Source organism: Engystomops pustulosus, chromosome 2, assembly GCF_040894005.1.
Source record: "Engystomops pustulosus chromosome 2, aEngPut4.maternal, whole genome shotgun sequence".
Taxonomy (NCBI): Eukaryota; Metazoa; Chordata; class Amphibia; order Anura; family Leptodactylidae; genus Engystomops; species Engystomops pustulosus.
In genome coordinates this window covers 196643666-196664871 of record NC_092412.1, presented here as the reverse complement: position 1 = coordinate 196664871, position 21206 = coordinate 196643666, and the positions used below count along the sequence as shown (strand labels likewise).

General features: G+C 44.3%; 1 protein-coding gene across 1 annotated transcript in view; it reads left to right on the top strand.

Annotated features, from left to right (window-relative positions):
* Positions 1-21206, top strand: part of CCDC80 (coiled-coil domain containing 80) — a 70352-nt gene that overhangs the window by 32026 nt on the left and 17120 nt on the right. Inside the window, exon 6 of the mRNA XM_072137752.1 lies at positions 6060-6163. Coding sequence (XP_071993853.1) covers positions 6060-6163 — 104 coding nt within the window. The remainder of the gene's footprint in view (positions 1-6059; positions 6164-21206) is intronic.

The following is a 21206-nucleotide window of genomic DNA, read 5'->3' as shown; positions in this document are numbered from 1 at the left end:
CTAAACATCTCATAAACAGTATTACATATTCCCCTTGGGTTTAGCGCAGTGATGGCGAACCTACTGTATGTCACAGGTGCCAGAGGAGGAACTTGGAGCTCATTTCTACTGCTGTGGCAGATTATCCAGTAATAAGTTATGCTTAAAGGGGTTTTTCCCACAGAAGAAAATTCTCACATTTCAATCCCCTAGTGATGTTAACACAAATAAGATCATTTTAACCCTTTATTTTAGCTCCTATGACTCTCTATGGTGCTCAGTGCAAAATCCCAGGGTGTAGGCGGGGCTTCTCTAAGAAGTCACTTTACTGTATTATCTAGTTCTGTGGGGTGACAATGTGGTTACATTATCAGCATACAGGGTTTATATGAACTTTCATCTGGCTACTGACATTGTACTAACAAACTGACACAGAGATGAGACAGATCAGAGATGTATGAGATGATTACACAGACGTTGATAGACCATTACACTGTTAAACTGTGACTCTACTACATCTCACAGACATATGCCTGCCTCCCCCTTTTCCCAGATCACTTATCTCCTTGTAGCTGGTAGTTTGCAGCCTCTCTCTCTGCTCATCATGTGCTGACAGGATGTGAATCGGTGAGTGTCTCTGAGCTCTATGCAGGGGGCGTGACTACAGCCACACAGCATAGACAGACAGAAATCTCATCTGCACGATCTCATCCAAGATGGCGGCCACCCAACCCCAAGCAAGAAGTTACTGAGTTGTGTCTAGCGGAAACTGAAATTGTGTACACCAGGACTGATGGCGACAGACTGGACTTATATCTGAGAAATGCTGTATTTTTCTTAATAGCAGTGAATTAGAGAATGTGTTATTTTGTTGTCCTGAGTACATATAAGAAATTTGTCTTCTTGGGGATACCCTTTTAATTTGCTATGTTGGCAATTTGCAGTAAATAAGATGGTTTGGGTTGTAGTTTGGGCACTGTTTAGGCAATTAAAGAGTTAAATAATTGCTTAAAGGGTTATTCTAATAGTGACACTTCTCTGTGCCCACAAAAAAATATATACATGTATGCTTACTGCAAGCTTATGCCCTCAGCTACCCTTGTACACCCCATCTTAACTGCACAGACGCAATACCTACGGACTCATACTACATAAGTAAAAAGGTTTGGCTTTTTGATAGCGGCCACCACCAGGCAGGCATATAACATGGTGATTTGGGTATCTAAACCACAGGTTGAGAAGATATCCAGTTTCCATTTTTTCCATTCAAATTAGCTCAGTAAAAATGGAATAAACAATAAAAATAGATATATTGAGGACTGAAGTCCCATAACAAAATCAGTAGGGACTCCTTTTCAGTTATCTCCTCTAACATCATACCCAAGTTACATTTAAGGTACATTTGGCTGCTTGCTATTCACATAGAGCATTTTTATGGTAATTTATGATACATAAAAAAATACATAAATTTTTGGGGTCACACTTTTTTTTTCTCAATGCAAAAGGACAGAATGGATAAAGCAGGTGCTCTACCACAGGATATTAGTGACTCAACCTAGACGACTTTCCTGTTTTTACGAGCCCTGTTACCTTTCTAATAACAACAACTACTGCCTTGTTTTCTCATTTCATGATGATTACATTTTCTACTAATATATAAATAGACATTACCATAATAAATTGCCCTAAACAATGGAGTGTTATTGTTCATCAATATAGTAATCCTTTTACTGTCACACACAATCTCACCGACAGCACAATGTTGTAAACACTTTTCTGTCATTGTAACCTTTCCCAGGATTTATCAGCAAGTTGTTAGACAAAGGCATCAGTCAGTCAATGAGTTGTGTTCTGCTGAAATTTTTTATATACTTTTTTCAGAAGTTTCACTGCCTTTGGGCTCAATACCACATGAATGCTCAAAATGATCTCACTGCACTTTGGTGTGGCTTGGAGAAAAACCTAAAGGGTGAAATTTAACATAGTATGGTGCTCGTACAGCAGCATATGATAGGGTACAGGATACATTCACAGGGAACATTCATTATGGGCATACCGCCGTGTGCTGGAGAGGAGGAGGAGGTGACCCATCCCCCCTACATAGAAAACAGCGCCGCATGGCCGCACAAACGGAAAAAGATAGAGCGTACTCTATCTTTTCCCGGTGTATGGCGCGGAATTGTGCCACACGTGTGTGGTACCGTACTGCCGCCGGCCCGTCATTGACTTCTATGGGGACGTATATGTGAAATTTGTGACCACATATACATCCCCGCAGATAGGCTTGTGAGTGAGGCCTTACAGAGAGGGCGCAGGCGCAGAAAGGCTGTACACTCCTTCAGGTCTCTTCATACCCCCTTGGCTTGGAGATGGCAGAAAGGGAAATAATCACAATTATGGGCGGTTCAGCAGTAATTGCAATTATTTCAGAGCTTCTGGTGTTCAAGCCCTGATAAATGTGTCTGGATTAAAGGGGTTATCCATTTAAAAAAAAAAAAATATCTTAACAAAAAATTACTACTTACCTTTTTTTTCCACCAGCCATCTAACACTGCAGTTTCAGCAGTCACCCCAACCTGATCACTAGCAAGTGACCCCTACAGATATTTACAAAAATTCTGGAAGGGAAGACCAATGGGCACCATTGGAAGCACAAGACTTTAATATGTAGCTTTATTTGATTCAAATTTGCATATGAGTGAAACATAACATCCTTATATTAGATCCAGATAGTCAAAAGATAGGCAAAATTAATAAAAGTGACTTTGAACACTTTATCCCACTATAAAATCATGTGTTGCTGCATTCTATACCCCATATGTTTCACCATAAGCTATCCAACCGATTTGAGATATCTTAGATTAATATTTTTTTCCTGGCACCAACACTTCATTCTATTTGCTTCATGTAGTTGGTGCCTGCTTACTTAAGCCCCTTCCACACTGGCGTTTTTCACGCGCGAGTTCTGCGCGTGCATTTGACGCGCAGAACTTGCATTGCACTCTGTCCCATTGTATTCAATGGGTCTTTCTTCATTAGCGTTGGTTTTCACGCACGTGCTTGCGTTCGTTTTCACGCGCGTCAAAATCGCAGCATGCTCTACTTTTGCGTGTCACGCGCGTTTTTCACGCCCCATTCAAGTCTATGGAGATGCATCAAGAACGCATTGCACTCGCAATCATTGCGAGTGCAATGCGTTTTAAACGTAAGGGTTGCTAGGTGACCAGAATAACAGTATTTCCCCTGCTCGAGAACGATCATTTAATTTAAAAAACACAATGAAGAACAGTGAAGAATAGAATAAAAACAGTGAACACAGTGAACACAGGATCATTTAAGAGAAAAACACAGTGCAGAACACAGTGCAGAATAGATTACAGATGTTCGGCACATCTGCTTACTTGTCGGGAGATACGCGCGGAACGGTGCGCCCAAAATAGCATGTGAAGAACAATATATATATGTGTGAAGAACACATTGCAGATGTATTTAAACATCTGCAATTTGTTCTTCACACACATATATATTGTTCTTCACATGCTATTTTGGGCGCACCGTTCCGCGCGTATCTCCCGACAAGTAAGCAGATGTGCCGAACATCTGTAATCTATTCTGCACTGTGTTCTGCACTGTATTTTTCTCTTAAATGATCCTGTGTTCACTGTGTTCACTGTGTTCACTGTTTTTATTCTATTCTTCACTGTTCTTCACATCTGCTAACTTGTCGGGAGATAATATACACGGGGAACAGTGAAGAATAGATCGCAGATGTTTGCAACTTATCAGAAGACATTATTTTTCAATTAAATAACACATTTTAATCCCAAACCATGGTCCCTTTGAAAAATGCTCGAGTCTCCCATTGACTCGCGCGTGAAAAATGCGCCGAAAACGCAAAAAAAACGCTAACAACACGCGCGTGAAAAACGCAAAAACGCTAATTACTCCAAGGAAAAATGAAACAAAAACGCAGCCAAAAACGTCAGTTTTTCACGCATTGCACCCTGACGTGAAATGCAACGCTAGTGTGGAAGGGGCCTTACTCTCACTTTCTGAGACCGCATAGAATGGTGAACATTCAAGACCTGTTCACATTACAGCAACTGTTTATCTACTGCGTTCTTTTAGGTTGCTGGGGTCCATAGGGGTTAATCCTGTGAGTACTGTGGGTACCACTGGGCTGCTGGCTCCTGGTCCCACAGGGTGCTGTTTTGCAGCGAATATGTGATGTTGCATCCACTAGCATAAAGACCCACTTAAACAAGGTTTGATCAAAATGTAACTTTGAACTGTAAGTTTGATTTATTAAATCAATAGATAGATCGATCATTGTATAATGTGTGGATGTGCAGTCCAGATCTTTCTCTCAAATTTTGGTATTTAATGAATACAAAACATGTATGCCAAGTCACATTAGATTTCTGGCACAAATAGCTTAGTAAATCTCCCCCTTTGTTCATTTGGCCCATGGACATACTGAACAGCCCACTGATTTATATTTGAAATATTTGCTTCTCCTTCTTATTTAGCTAACACCTTCAGAAGTCTCTAATTCTGTAAAGTGGCATTAAAGCTACTATAACAAAGAACCCGCTTGTCTTTGTTAATTACTGCAATTAACAGACAATCTGTGATTTTCCTCCCAATATTTATATTGAGCAGTGTGGGGATTTTCTGCTGGAGTCCTATGGGTAAAGATAAAGTATTTTCATCATTGTAGATGAACAGTTTCCAAGTATGCAATGCAGCTCAAGTCTGTTGCTTCAATACATTTTCCAGCACTCAGCCAAGAGGAATTATACTTTTTTTCTATTCATCTTTTTACAGAAGGAAAATTACATTTGCAAATTAACGTCTTTTAAAAAGGGTATTTAAAAGAAAAGGAAAAAGTAGAACAAAGATTTTATTGGTTCAATCTGTGTTGGAAATCTAATCACACAGTATATAAAAAAGCTATTTTCTCTTAGTAAAATATAAAGAATGTAGCGTTACCCTCCAGAGGAGACATTTCTCTTTGCAAGCATACTGCCAGATATGTTCAAAGTGAACAGAAAAGTCTTTAAAAAAATAATGGGAAAAAGTCAATGGGGCCTTTTCTAAACTCTGTTTCAATGAGGATTGTGTATTATATCCAGAGGACATGCTCAAAGTGGTACTTTCTAAAAAAATATATGGCAGTCCTGCACATGTGAAAAGCTGTCCATGTAAAAATAAAGTGTGTTGGTTTTTGTAGCCTTTAGGGGTTACTTTTATTCTGTTGCCTTTTATTACAGTGGTTTATAAGTTTCAAGCTGTACTGTGCCATACTGTACCTCAATGTGATCTAAATTCATAAAGGTGATATACAAAGTCATAAAGGTGAAATTCAAACAGAAATATTGAGTCAAATGCTATAAAACTGCAATATTCTACCCTAAAACCATTTCTTTTAGGGACATACATGGCACATAAAGGGGGTATTGATCACCACCCCCACCACCCTGCATCCCTGATGGTTTTCCACTAATGTTTTTCCGCCAACTTGGTCTTGTTTAGCCTAAGTCCAATTTGGCTGAGAATGTTGCTGCCAGAAAACTGGCAGAGACCATAGTACAGTACAGTGGAAAATAGTTGCAATTCCTACCCGTGTGCCAGGAATTGCGATTTTATCAAGGCTTGTTCGCCAGTATGGTCCCCAATATGTGCTGTTGTACAAGATCTGTTCACACATCACTGGCTACGGCATAATGTTCAGTATTTACTACTAGGCAGATGCACAAGTCCTTGACAAATATTCAAGACCACCCCAAACTGCTTCATAGGCTGCATGGGCTTCCAAAGAAATCTTTAGGGGAGAAGAACTAGTAGCATCCATAAATATTCTGCTGTATGATAAGTCCATACAAAAAAATTAAAGGCGGTAAAGGAACAGTAAAGATCCCAAGTCCTACACCTGAAGAACGATCACAGCTTCTCAAATTTTTTCTTTTTAGGTAACATTGGGGGGAATTTATTAAAACTGGCAGATAATTCAACTTATACTGTACACTGAACACATTGAATAATTCATTTTTTAACACATTTTTTTAATTCTTCATAAGGTTCCGCTGGAGAAGACGTTTGCTCATTATTTCTTCCGCCAATGATGAAGAATGGGCTTATCAGCAGCAGCTTTATGCCTTAAGTGGACAAGCTTGTAATATGGGTAAGTCTAATGTCCAAAAATATATTCTTATTTTGAACTTTTGGTGACGTGTCAATTTTATATTTATTGGTATTATAGAAGAAGTGAAATAAATATATTTTGACTCCAGCGTGCATTACAAAGATGTAGCAGCACCCCATAATGTGGTGGGTCCCCACACTAAACTTTATAACATCTCTCCTTGAGTAGAAGTAAATCCAGTGGAAGAGAATAGTAAAAGGGATGTGACTACCTTGGTCACTGAAATCGAGGCTTTTTTTGCATCCTACAATTGGCCTCAGCAAGAGGCTGTAAAATGTTAAAGGAAACCTACCATGAGGAATCTACTAACATAAGTAGATCTGATGGTAGATTTCTGCTGCTGCCTGCCTCTGCCCTAATCTGTAATTTAATAATCCTGGAACCTAACCTAACTTGTTAAAACTTTATTTTAGTAATATGTAAATTAACTGTAAATTTAATCGTCATGTCTAAGATCAGCTTTAGAAACAGGAAAAGTTACAGGTTGACAACCAAGCCTTTTGGAGAAATATGAAAATAAGTTTTTCAGGATGGGATAATGAAAGGCAGCCCCCTCAACGACAACCATGATTTACAAGACGTTTAATAACATGTGGGATTAAGGCCCCACCAGTATATCTGTTCCAGAAGGAACAGCTTCCCAACTGTAGACAGCGCTGTTTTGACCTGGTTGGGTCTCTTCAGTACAGTATAGGGTAGTGGTTTGGCTGAGTGAGAGGCTTTTGACTAGGTTTGAGAAGTAAGAGTTTTCTTTATGGAGACTGCCAATAAGTCTCCATAAGGAGAACTCTTACTTCCCCAAACCAAGCCTTTCTTCAGCCAACTGCTATCTCACCAGCATTCCCCTTAGTAGGTATAGGTTCTAATCAAGGTTTGGATATTGTGCTACTCATGATAGTTTGCCAATACTTTTGTGGAACAAAAAGATCAGGCAGTTTAAATCCTTAAAGAGGGTTTACAGACCTTCTCACTTTCTTGAATAGAGTGGTGGTCAGGTTCATAGCACTCCCTTCATTCTAGTCAAATGGAGCACCAGAAATAGCCAAGACCATTGGATAATACATTCCTTCTGACAGGAGGTAGTCTCCCTACTGTCCACTGTAACAAGCATCCCTCTCCCATTTAATCCTGCAATTTGTCTCCTTGGTTTCTTGACAAGGAATCATGGCCACATTTGGATCTTCCTTAAGGAGGCAATAGCTTTATTTTGGATGCTACTTTGCTCACAATGTGGAGGAAACTGGTAAATATGGTTCTTCCTTTTCATGACCTGATGTACAGGGGATGGGGTTGCCCTGAGAAGTTCAATAAAGTGTGGGGAAATTGGTGTGACTCCCCGGCTACTCGGGTAATTCCATTGCCATTCAACTTCAAATGTTGCAGACTTTTTGGGGGAGGATGGGCTTTACTGCAGATTACGACAAGTGTGGTACCCTTATACCATTGTGGTTGTTTTTCTCTCTTTCTTAAAAGTGGATATGTGATTTACCTGTAGCACAAAGTTGTTGAGTTTGTTACTCGTTCACTTTCAGATGATTGTACACAAGTAGAGATGAGCAAGCACTAAAATGCTCGGGTGCTCGTTATTCGAGATGAACTTTTCCCGATGCTCAAGTGCTCGTCTCGAATAACGAGCCCCATTGAAGTCAATGGGAGACTCGAGCATTTTTCAAGGGGACCAAGGGTCTGCACAGGGAAGCTTGGGCAAACACCTGGAAACCTCAGAAAATGATGGAAACACCACGGAAATGGACAGGAAACCGCAGGGGCAGCATGCATGGATGCCTCTGAGGCTGCTTAATCGCACCATTATGGCAAAATTATGGGCAACAGCATGGCGATGACAGAGTGAGACCGAATGAGGCTAGATAGCATCTAAAACATCCAATAATTGACTCTGACACTATAGAAGACGGCATGCAGAGGCAGCGGCAGCGGCAGGCTAGAGAGGAGCATGGCGACATACCCCAAATGGACTCAGGCTTCAAACCAATTTTAAAAATTCCTTTGGCGAGGATAACATGTAGCACTGTATGTATCAGTATTTTGCCTGGTTAAGGCGGCAGAGAGGACCCAAAGGAGGTGAGCAAGAAGCGCTAAAATGATTTCCTATGTCAACAAAAGGTTGACGGTATATTTAGTCGATAACACAGCATGGTGGCAACATAGTGACCAAGTTCCATAACGTATCTGGTGAAACACCCGAAAAATGAGCCTGACACAGCTCGTTTGATAAGGGGACGACATGTGGAGTCAGCCATGGAGACGACTTCCATGATTAAGAGCGACAGTATGGGGCAGTATCCTGAGAAATCCAGGATTTATTTATCTTGATAAGTGTCAGCCTGTCAGCGCTGTCAGTCAACAGGCGTGTACGCATATCGGTGTACGCTTATCGGTTATGATGCCACCAGCTGCACTGAAAACCCGCTCAGACAACACGCTAGCGGCAGGGAAGGCAAGAACCTCCAAAGCATACAGCGCCAGTTCGTGCCACATGTCCAGCTTTGAAACCCAGTCATTGTAGGGAGCTGTGTGATCATTTAGGACGATGGTATGGTCAGCTACGTACTCCCTCACCATCTTTCTGTAAAGATCAGCCCAACTCTGCCGAGACTGGGGACAGGTGACAGTGTCTTGCTGGAATGACATAAAACTGGCAAAGGCCTTGTAAAGCGTACCCCTCGCCTACTCTCCCTCGCTACTTGTCCCGCAGAAGTACGCCCTCTGCAGCTAGCGCTGTAAGAAGGGAAATACTGTTTCAGCTTGTGTACCAGGGCCTGCTGGTATTCATGCATTCTCACACTCCTTTTCTCTCCAGGGATGAGAGTGGAAAGATATTGCTTGTACCGTGGGTCCAGGAGAGTGAATACCCAGTAATCAATGCTGGAATAAATTCTTTGAACGCAAGGGTCACGGGATAGGCAGCCTAGCATGAAATTTACCATATGCGCCAGAGTCCCAACACGCAAGAATTCACTCCCTTCACTGGCCTGACTGCCCATTTCCTCCTCCTCCAACTCCTCTTCTTCTGCCCATACACGCTGAACAGTGAAGGACTGAGCAATGGTCCCCTCTTCTGTCTCGTCCACATTCTTCTCCTCTTCCTCCTCCACCTCCTCCGATATGTGCTGAGAAACAGAACTGAGGGTGCTTTGGCTATCAACAAGGGAATCTTCTTCCCCCGTCTCTTGTGACGAGCGCAAAGCTTCTGACTTCATGCTGACCAGAGAGTTTTTCAACAGGCCAAGCAGCGGGATGGTGAGGCTGATGATAGCGGCATCGCCACTGACCATCTGTGTTGACTCCTCAAAGTTACTCAGCACCTGACAGATATCAGACATCCACGTCCACTCCTCATTGTAGACTTGAGGAAGCTGACTGACCTGACTACCAGTTCTTGTGGAAGTTGACATCTGGCAGTCTACAATCACTCTGCGCTGCTGGTAAACTCTGCATAACATGGTTATTGTTGAATTCTACCTCGTGGGCACGTCGCACAACAGTCGGTGAGCGGGCAGTTGGAGGTGGCGCTGCTCTGCCCTGAGAGTGGCAGCATCTGTGCTAGACTTTCTGAAATGCTCACAGATGCAGTGCACCTTCGTGAGCAAATCAGACAGATTGGGGTATGTCTTGAGGAACCGCTGAACTATGAGATTTAACACATGGACCAGGCATGGCACATCTGTCAGTCTGCCGAGTTGCAGAGCCGCCACCAGGTTACGGCCGTTGTCACACACAACCATGCCTGGCTTCAGGTTCAGTGGTGCCAGCCACAGATCAGTCTGCGCCGTGATGCCCTGTAATAGCTCTTGTGCGGCGAGCCTTTTATCACCAAGGCTCAGCAGTTTGAGCAGCGCCTGCTGTCTCTTAGCGTCGGCACTGCTGCTGTGCCTAGAGCTACCGACTGATGGCGCCATGCCGACGGATGGTAATTCAGAGGAGGAGGTGGAGGAGGGGTGGGAGGAGGCATAGTAGGCCTGAGAGACCAGCCTCCACCAAGTTAACTCAATGTGCCGTCAGCTATATATAGTGACCCTGCCTGGTAGCACTCGTCCACGTGTCCGTGGTCAGGTGGACCTTGTCAGAAACGGCGTTGGTCCGGGCACAGATGATGTTGTCTGACACGTGCTGGTGCAGGGCTGGGATGGCACATCGGGAAAAGTAGTGGCGGCTGGGGACCGAATACCGAGGGGTGGCCGCCGCCATGAGGTTGCAAAAGGCCTCGGTCTCTACCAGCCTATAGGGCAGCATCTCCAGGCTGAGTAATTTGGAGATGTGGATGTTGAGGGCTTGGGCATGTGGGGGGGTTGCACTGTATTTCCTCTTGCGCTCCAGCGTCTGGGGTATAGACAGCTGAATGCTGCGCATGGAGACATTGGTGGATGCTGTGAAGGATCGTGGAGGCGAAGGTGTGGTTTTCGCATGGGAGGTGTTTGGGCCGCGGTCCCGTGCAGGGGGCTGACTAGCAGAGGCAACAGATGACACAGGGGAAGGAGCAGTGGTGTGCCCGGCCGGAGATGAATGGCCTTGGTTCCATTGAGTGGGGTGTTTAGCATTCATATGCCTGCGCATACTGGTGGTGGTTAAGCTGGTACTGGTGGAACCCCTGCTGATCCTGGTGTGGCACAGGTTGCACACCACAGTCCGTAGGTCATCCCGTGTTTCTTGAAAGAACCTCCAGACTTCCGAAAATCTAGCCCTCGCCACGGGAGCTTCACTACGTGAAACATTTGGCGCTGATGCACCAGCTCTGGCCCTGCCTCTCCGTCTGGCCCCACCACTGCCTCTTCCAACCTGTTCTTGTCGAGGACTCGCCTCCATCTCAGAAGCACTGTGTTCACCCGGCCTATCAACCCAGCTTGGGTCTGTCACCTCATCATCCTCCGATCCCTCAGTCTGCTCCCCCCTCGGACTTCCTGCCCTGACAACAACTTCACCACTGTCTGACAACTGTGTCTCCTCATGGTTCGACACCTCTTTACACACTTCTTCCACTATGTCAATGTCATCATCACCCACAGACTGCGACCGGTGGAAAACCTGGGCATTGGGAAAGAGCTCAGCAGCAACCGGACAAGTGGTTTGTGACTCTGGGAAGGGTCCAGAAAACAGTTCCTCAGAGTATGCCGGTTCAAATGCCAAATTTTCCTGGGAGGGGGCAGACTGGGGGGAAGGAGGCTGAGGTGGAGGAGCTGGAGGAGTGATGATTTTGGTGACATGGGTGGACTGCGTGGAAGACTGACTGGTGGACAAATGGCTAGAAGCATTGTCCGCAATCCACGACATCACCTGTTCGAACTGTTCTGGCCTCAACAGTGCTCTACCACGAGTCCCAGTAACTTGAGACAAGAACCTAGGGAGTGTAGCTCTGCGGCGTTCCCTTGCTCCCTCATCAGCAGGTGGTGTCTCACCCCGCCCAGGACCACGGCCTCTGACCCCTGCAGTAGTTGGACGCCCACGCCCATGCCCTCATCCTCTACCCCTACCCCTAGCCCTCGGGTTCAACATTTTCAAAATTAAAGTGTAAACTGTAATTTTTTTTAGTTTTGAAAAAAAAATAAAAGTAAAAAAAAAATCGGCAGACTGTGCCTAATTCAATCAAACCCCTAATAAATTGTCCCACTTAGGTGTTTGAGATGGATATGTGTGTCACTAAGAGCTAAATAGAACGTTCGCAAGTCTCCCTGCAAATTCCTCACAATATGGTACTAGCTGCACTACTAGTGCCAGCAAGCCCAGCCACAAGCAAAGAAAAAATATTCTAGCCCTAACAAGGGCTGTTGGGTTCTTGTAGTCTCATTCCTGTCTAACAGTAAGCTAATATAACACCCTAACGCTATCCCTGCAGCAGCAGCAGCTTTCTCTCTAACAGCATCCAGACAGAGAATGATGCGAGCAGCGCGGGCAGGGGCTAGTCTATTCCAGGGTCACCTGATCAGGCCAGCCAACCACTGCTATCGACGTGTACCACGAAGGGTATCGAAGGGTACCACGTGATGCTGAGGGGAGTGCAGAGTATCCTGGCTTGTGATTGGCTCTGTTTCTGGCTGCCATAAATCAAAACGGCGGCAGATGCCATTTTCTCGAGCTGGCGAAATATTTGTCCGAGCAACGAGAAGTTTCGAGTACGCTATTGCTCGAACGAGTGTGTTCGCTCATCTCTATACACAAGTAATAAGACCAGTGTGAATCTTGTATTTAATAATTACTAATAATTTAAGAAAATAATTAATAATTTAAAAGAAATAGCCATGGCTGGTTGCTTGCCTATTTGTTGCTCTATCATTGATTTGAATAGATATCACCACAATCCCAACATCACCCAGATTTCAGTATAGCCTTGAGCATTACATTAAAGGGAACCAGTCAGCAGAAATTGACATACTAAACCACTAGCAGTATGTTGTCAAGTAGTTTAACACCCCCAGATTGTGTTTCCTTCATGTGATGGCATCATTCAGAACATCAACAGAGATGAAGAACTCAGCAGTGAAGTCAAGCTCTCCCATCCTCAGAACATCCTTTCTGCTGTGAAGGACATGGTGCACCTTATCAGAAAACATTGAAAGTGATTATCCTGGACACGAGGGTATCAATGAAACTTGATGTGGGGGGGGGGGCAATCTGAAGTGGGAAGAGCTTGATGTCAATGCTAAACTCTCAGCCTTCTTGCAACCAATTTTCATCTCACTTGCAACCACACTAGACTATAACAGAAGCATGGAAGGAGTTAAGCTGTTTAATATCTTACTGGATGTGGTTTATATGGTCAGTTTCTACTGACAGGTTAATCAAGCTCAGTTAAGGGATGACAAATGATCAGCATAGGTCTACCTTAAGTAACCCCAATTTAGCAAAAGCCAACCATTACCATGTACCAATATCTCCTGACCTATGCAGCATCTTGAAACAATTCTGTGCCCCTGTTCTTGTGACCACCGGCGGATCCAAACGTGTTGCGGACCTTCTTTTAAGGTCATAAAGAGACTTTATTTAGAACAAATGCCCTATATATATGTCATATGCATAGGAAAATAAATTTCAAATTACACAATCTGGCAATGTTCATTACTGTATGAGTTATGGTAGAGAAGTATAAAGCTGGAATTTCATATGTTGTTTGCCTTTCCTCTACTTCAATTTCTGGCTTATGTAAAAATGCTGAAAAATCAAGTTGTTTATGTAGAAAAAAATTCTAAACTTTGTGGGGGGGAGTTGTGTAGTGGATAGTACATGTACGTACCTTCAACTTTCTCTTCATGATTCACTAGGAAAGAATGCACAATAGAAACATGCCTGCTGCAGATAAAGGCCACCGGCCTTCTCTCTGATTTCATTGTATAAATAAAGATTTCATGCATTTACAGTCTACAATAAGTCACTATGTAACAACATCACAGTAGTAACCCTGAATTATTCTCAAGTTACAACCTTCATTATTGTAATTTTAATCACAAAGATAATTAACATTTTAAGGGGATTATGTCTGTATGTGTTGGAAACATAATGTAGACTCTATTGAAACAAAAGGCAATATATTTCAGATAGCTAGGGGTCCAACCACTGTGATAAGGAGATTAGTGGGCAGCACGGTGGCTGAGTGAGTAGCACTTCTGCCTTGCAGCGCCAGGGTCCTGGGTTCTAATCCCACCCAGGTCAACATCTGCAAAGTGTTTGTATGTTCTCTCTGTGTTTGTGTGGGTTTCCTCTGGGTCCTCCAGTTTTCTCCCACACTCCAAAACATACTGTTAGGTTGTTTAGATTGTGAGCCCCATGTGGACAGGGACCAATTTGGCATGCTTTGTGCAGCGCTGCATAATCTTTTGGTGCTATATAAATGAAAGAATTATTATTATTAGTGAATGAACAGTGAAATGTAAATGAAGTGCTGGTGCACAATGGTCACCGTCATACTTCTATAAAAGATCCCCAAACAACAGTCCCATAGAAGCGAATGCAAACTAGTGCTTCCTTCACACAAGGATTTTCTCTTGAATGATGGGGTCCCTTCCTGTGGATCCAGGATAAGTAAGTCTAACCTCTATAAAAATAAGCGCTGATAAAAATGCTGCACTGTCAGTTGCCATTCATTAAACACCTATAGTCAATGGGTCCTTACTTCCATATATGTGGGTCCTTATATTCATATTATATGCATGCTCCTCTTGTGCCTAACAAGCGCATGCTAAAGTTTTCTAAAGTCGCCTGCTAAGATCATAATACCTGCCTTTTCTTTTTACTGTAATATCACACCCATCAACAGTGTAGTGCGGATGTTGTGTGTTTTCCTGGCAATGATTTCCAGCCGGCAGCATATTTATGAACCTATCATAGCACGTGTCATAAATATGTTACAACTTTAATACAATATGTGTCTGTAAGATAGCTCTAGCCCCTGCTACATGTACAACCCCCTCAGGGAAGAAACTGCTGCACATATGTTCATACAGTAGCGGATTAAGTGTCCCATGTGCCCCGGGCTGCTCACACTACTAGGGCCCCCCACCAACATCCAAAAAAACATGTGTCCGGTGTTAAAACTTAAGTACTACTCTATATCCTTAGTCTTGTACTTTTTATAAAAGTAATTTAATGATGAACTACAATCGTGCTCTTATAACCCATCTATTAAGAAAAGCCGAACATTCCCTAACTGCATGAAAACCTCCACCGCGACTGCCATCCAGTCCAGGTCTTCCAGACAGTGTTGGAGATGCAGATGCTACCCCTGGCTGTCCGGCCTCTGTGCATCATGCAGCTGAACTCCCCCTCATACTCTAAATACTCACATATAACCCGAGGGTCCTAAATCGCCCCCCCCCCCCCTCACAAAAAAAATAAATGGGAAAAATTATTGACTGGAGGACAACCCTTGGGTTGGGAAATGCAGCTGCTACTCATTAATGAAATGTCATTCAGCAGAGCCCCCCCTTTACGGAAATGTCCACAGCAGGACCTGCCTTTACTGATATGTCCACAGCAGAGCCTGCCTTTACTGAAATGTCCACCGTAGAATACCCATTTACTGAAATGTCCACGGGCAGGGTCCCCTTTTACTGAAATGATCACGGGCAGGGTACCCTTTTACTGAAATGTCCACAGCAGCGTCCCCCTTTACTGAAATGTCCACAGCAGAGTCCCCCTTTACTGAAATGACCACCGGCAGGGTCCCCCTTTAATGAAATGTCCATTCCTGATGCCCCCCCCCTTTAATGAAATGTCCACTCCAGTTGTCCCCCTTTAATGAAATGTCCACTCCAGATGCTCCTTCCATCATTACTGTTATGTCCACAGCCGGGCTCTCTTCTCCTTGGCCACTGGAAGCTGGAAAAAAGTGTCTGATTCATAAGCAGAGCCACAATTTTGTGCCCAAAACAAGAAGAAGAGTGTCTGAAAACACCGATATTGTGGCACTGACACTTCTTAAATTAAGGCACAAGAAGTGCAGCAAATGAAAAAAAAAGAATATGCCAGTTTTACGTTTGAAAGTTGATCATAAATGTCCCCCAGTGTTTTGTTTGCTTCAGATACATAGATAGATAGAAATTGTAAAAAGCGGGCACTCCAATGGTCTAAAATTCAAAAAGAGGTGAAATTGTGGCGACATTACAGTGTCTTATCACCTTTCTCAAGCCTAAAGGTGAAAGACACCAAAACATCGCCACCTTTTTTTGAATTTTGCACCATTGGAGTGCTGCCTGCTTTCAAGTCTTTTTCAGCTGCAGTTTTACCAAGTAACTGACTGTTTAGAACATAATTGTACTTATTTGTTTCAATGGAAAGTGCATAACCATTATCTACAATAAACCTCATCAGTCATTTCTCCGCCCATTCCTGCAGCTTCCACAAATCCCTCTGTAATACTATCCGCCTCCGTGTTAATTACTTTACACAGCTTAGTTTCATCTGCAAATATTGAAACTTAACTCTGTAAATTCTCTATGGGGTCTTTAATAAAAATATTAAAAAAGAAGGGGGCCCGATACTGACACCTGTGACACTCTACTAGTAACATCAAACCAATCTGACAATGTGTCATTAATAATGACTAGAGATGAGCGAGCACTAAAATGCTCGGGTGCTCGTTACTCGAGACAAACTTTTCCAGATGCTCGAGTGCTCGTCTCGAATAACGAGCCCCATTGAAGTCAATGGGAGACTCGAGCATTTTTCAAGGGGACCATGGTTCGGGAATAAAATGTGTTAATTAACTGAAAAAGAATGTCCTCTGATAAGTTATCAGATGTATACAAACATCTGCAATCTATTCTTCACTGTTCCGTGCGTATATTATCTCCCGACAAGTTAGCAGATGTGAAGAACAGTGAAGAATAGAATAAAAACAGTGAACACAGGATCATTTAAGTGAAAAACACAGTGAAGAATAGATTACAGATGTTTGGCACATCTGCTTACTCACTGCCCCATGTCACCGTGACTCCGCTGCCCCATGTCTCCGTGCCTCCGCTGCCCCATGTCTCCGTGCTGCCACTGCCCCATGTCTCCGTGCCTCCGCTGCCCCATGTCCCCGTGCCGCCGCTACCACATGTCTCCGTGCCGCCGCTAACCCATGTCTCCATGCCTCTGCTGCCCCATGTCACCGTGACTCCGCTGCCCCATGCCCCCGTGCCGCCGCTGCCACATGTCCCCGTGCCACCGCTGCCCCATGTCACCGTGACTCCGCTGCCAAATGTCTCCGTGCCTTTGCTGCCCCATGTCTCCATGCCGCCGCTGCCCCATGTCTCTGTGCCGCTGCTACCCCATGTCTCCGTGCCTTTGCTGCCCCATGTCCCCGTGCCGCCGCTGCCACATGTCTCCGTGCCGCCGCTACCCCATGTCTCCGTGCCTTTGCTGCCCCATGTCTCCGTGCCGCTGCTAGCCCATGTCTCCGTGCCGCTGCTAGCCCATGTCTCCGTGCTGCTGCTACCCCATGTCTCCGTGCCTTTGCTGCCCGATGTCTCCGTGGCGCCGCTGCCCCATGTCTCTGTGCTGCCGCTGCCCCATGTCTCCATGCTGCTCCCCGATGTCTCCGTGCTGCCGCTGCCCCATGTCTCCGTGCTGATCCCCGGTGTCTCTGTGCTGCTCCCCGGTGTCTCTGTGCTGCTCCCTGTGTTCTTCAATGTGTTCTTCACACATATATATTGTTCTTCACATACTATTTTGTTCGCACCGTTCCGCGCGTATCTTCCGACAAGTAAGCAGATGTGCCGAACATCTGTAATCTATTCTTCACTGTGTTTTTCACTGTGTTTTTTACTTAAATGATCCTGTGTTCACTGTGTTCACTGTTTTTATTCTATTCTTCATTGTTCTTCACTGTGTTTTTTTAATTAAATGCTCGATCTCGAGCAGGGGAAATACTCGTCCGAGCAACGAGCCGTTTCGAGTACCTTAATACTCGAACGAGCATCAAGCTCGGACGAGTATACTCGCTCATCTCTAATAATGACCCTATGTTTTCTATCATTAAACCAATTTGTAACCCAAATACACAAATTTTCCCCTAGTCCCAGGATTCTCATTTTATGTACCAACTGTATCAAATTCCTTGAAAAAAGTCTACACACACAACATCCACAGCATCCCCCAGATACAGTCTGAAGCTTACTTCCTCGTAGAAACCAATCATATTAGTCTGAAAGGACTGATCCCTCATAAACCCATGCTGATGCTGGATTATAAGGTTAAGTACAGTGAGATACTCCAGGATAGCATCTCTAACAAACCTGTCAAATATTTTCCCCACCACAAAAGTTAGACTAACAGGTCTGTAGTTTCTAGGATCACTTTTTGAACCTTTTTTGTATATTGGCATCACAATTGCTAACCCTAGTCAGTTCCATTTTTCTGCATTGGACATTGCATTGTATAGATGCAATAATAACTTCTGCCCTCAATGGTGAAGAACTGGTGAGAAGTCACAATTTTACCTTCTTGAACTTCTTAGCTCTCTATTCAGATCAGTCTTGGATTCATCATGTGTAATTAACAAAACCTTAAAAAAAATACCAATATAAATAACATAGACATATGTCTTTTGTTGTGGTTTACCACAAAACAAGCATCTGCAGTTTGTTTCCCCTTCATTTATTGCTATGGCTACTGGCCCAACTTGCTATTTCTAGTATCTAGTCCTGCCTTCCTGCAGTAGTGCAGGGGACCAGCCGGGGTTAGGCCATGGCTTGAATACATTACATTTGCATGTACTTGTATATCTTACTCTAAGTAAAAGGGACATTTAGAACAATTTATTTTAACAACTGACAACTTAGTTGCTTTCACTTCTTGGCTGCTGGCCCAATAAACACTGATCCCAATGGACATGTGTTTTCCAGACACGCACTATTGCCTGGAAGTTATGGAAAATTTCTTCTCAAACAGGGAGGTCTATGGAGCTAGAAACAAAGATTAGCAGTCCTGGCAACCAACATTAAAAGTGCTATTTCAAAATGTCTGAGGTCTCCTCTAATATCTTTTATATATACACTCACCGGCCACTTTATTAGGTACACCTGTCCAACTACTCGTTAACACTTAATTTCTAATCAGCCAATCACATGGCGACAACTCAGTGCATTTAGGCATGTAGACATGGTCAAGACAATCTCCTGCAGTTCAAACTGAGCATCAGTATGGGGAAGAAAGGGGATTTGAGTGCCTTTGAACGTGGCATGGTTGTTGGTGCCAGAAGGGCTGGTCTGAGTATTTCAGAAACTGCTGATCTACTGGGATTTTCACGCACAACCATCTCTAGGGTTTACAGAGAATGGTCCGAAAAAGAAAAAACATCCAGTGAGCGGCAGTTCTGTGGGCGGAAATGCCTTGTTGATGCCAGAGGTCAGAGGAGAATGGGCAGACTGGTTCGAGCTGATAGAAAGGCAACAGTGACTCAAATCACCACCCGTTACAACCAAGGTAGGCAGAAGACCATCTCTGAACGCACAGTACGTCGAACTTTGAGGCAGATGTGTTACAGCAGCAGAAGACTAGAGATGAGCGAGCACTAAAATGCTCGGGTACTCGCTATTCGAGACGAACTTTTCCCGATGCTCGAGTGCTCGTCTCGAATAACGAGCCCCATTGAAGTCAATGGGAGACTCGAGCATTTTTCAAGGGGACCAAGGCTCTGCACAGGGAAGCTTGGCCAAACACCTGGGAACCTCAGAAAAGGATGGAAACACCATGGAAATGGACAGGAAACAGCAGGGGCAGCATGCATGGATGCCTCTGAGGCTGCTTAATCGCACCATTATGCCAAAATTATGGGCAACAGCATGGCCATGACAGAGTGACAGAATGAAGCTAGATAGCATCTAAAACATCCAATAATTGACCCTGACACTATAGGGGACGGCATGCAGAGGCAGCGGCAGCAGCGGCAGGCTAGAGAGTGGCATGGCGACATACCCTAAATGGACTCAGGCTTCAAACCAATGGGTGGCAGAGAGGAACCAAAGGAGGTGAGCAAGAAGCGCTCAAATAATATCGGTACATGATAAAAGTTTGCCAGTATATTTTGTGGATTACACAGCAGGGTGGCGACAAAGTTAACATGGAAGCCATGAAAACAACCCAAAATTCTGCCTGACACAGCTCGTTTGATAAGGGGACCATGTATGGAGACAGTGAACTAGTAGTAGATTAAAGGTGCTGCAGTTAAAACTATGTTAGTTGGATCTTGGCATGGAGCTGGCGCTCCGCTGCCAGGCGAGCTTTCGCCAATCCAAGCCCCTGTCTCTAGGCTACTCCCCAAACAGCACTTCTAAGAACCTTTTGTATAAGATCAAGTGTAGTAGCGTTCTTATAAGTTTAGGATATGGCGGGTGAGGGGAATGTAAACAGATGCGCAAGAAGCGCTGAAATAATATCGGTAAATGATAAAAGTTTGCCAGTATATTTTGTGGATTACACAGCAGGGTGGCGAGAAAGTTAACAAGTTTGATGTGGAATGCCCTGTAATAGCTCTTGGGCGGTGTGCCTTTTATCGGCTAGGCTCAGCAGTTTGAGCACCGCCTGCTGTCGCTTAGCGACGGCACTGCTGCTGTGCCTAGAGCTACCGACTGATGGCGCCATGGCCACGGATGGTAATTCGGAGGAGGAGGAGGTGGAGGAGAGGTGGGAGGAGGAGGAGGTATACTAGGCCTTTGAGACCTGGACCGAGGTAGGCCCCGCAATCCTCTGCGTCGGCAGTATATGACCAGCCCCAGGGTCAGACTCGGTCCCAGCCTGCACCAAGTTAAGTGTAGTAGCGTTCTTATAAGTTTGGGATATGGCGGGTGAGGGGAATGTAAACAGATGCGCAAGAAGCGCATGATGCGCATGGAGCTGGCGCTCCGCTGCCAGGTGAGCTTTCGCCAATCCAAGCTCCTGTCTCTAGGCTACTCCCCAAACAGCACTTCTAAGAACCTTTTGTATAAGATCAAGTGTAGTAGCGTTCTTATAAGTTTAGGATATGGCGGGTGAGGGGAATGTAAACAGATGCGCAAGAAGCGCTGAAATAATATCGGTAAATGATAAAAGTTTGCCAGTATATTTTGTGGATAACACAGCAGGGTGGCGACAAAGTTAACAACTTTGATGTGGAATCCATGAAAACAACCCAAATTTCTGCCTGACACACCTCGTTTGATAAGGGGACGATGTATGGAGGCAGCTATATGGACGACTTTTGGAGGTAGCAATGGAGACAACGTGTGGAGGCTGCTATGGAGACAATTTAATTTGGATAGTGCCTGTATGTGGCAGTCCAAAAAAGTTTTCAAACCAGAGGAGCAGGTAGGTGGCCCTCCAGAAAAATGAAATAGATTGAGTGCCTGTATGTGGCAGTCCAAAAAAGTTTTCAAACCAGAGGAGCAGGTAGGTGGCCCTCCAGAAAAATGAAATAGATTGAGTGCCTGTATGTGGCAGTCCAAAAAAGTTTTCAAACCAGAGGAGCAGGTAGGTGGCCCTCCAGAAAAATGAAATAGATTGAGTGCCTGTATGTGGCAGTCCAAAAAAGTTTTCAAACCAGAGGAGCAGG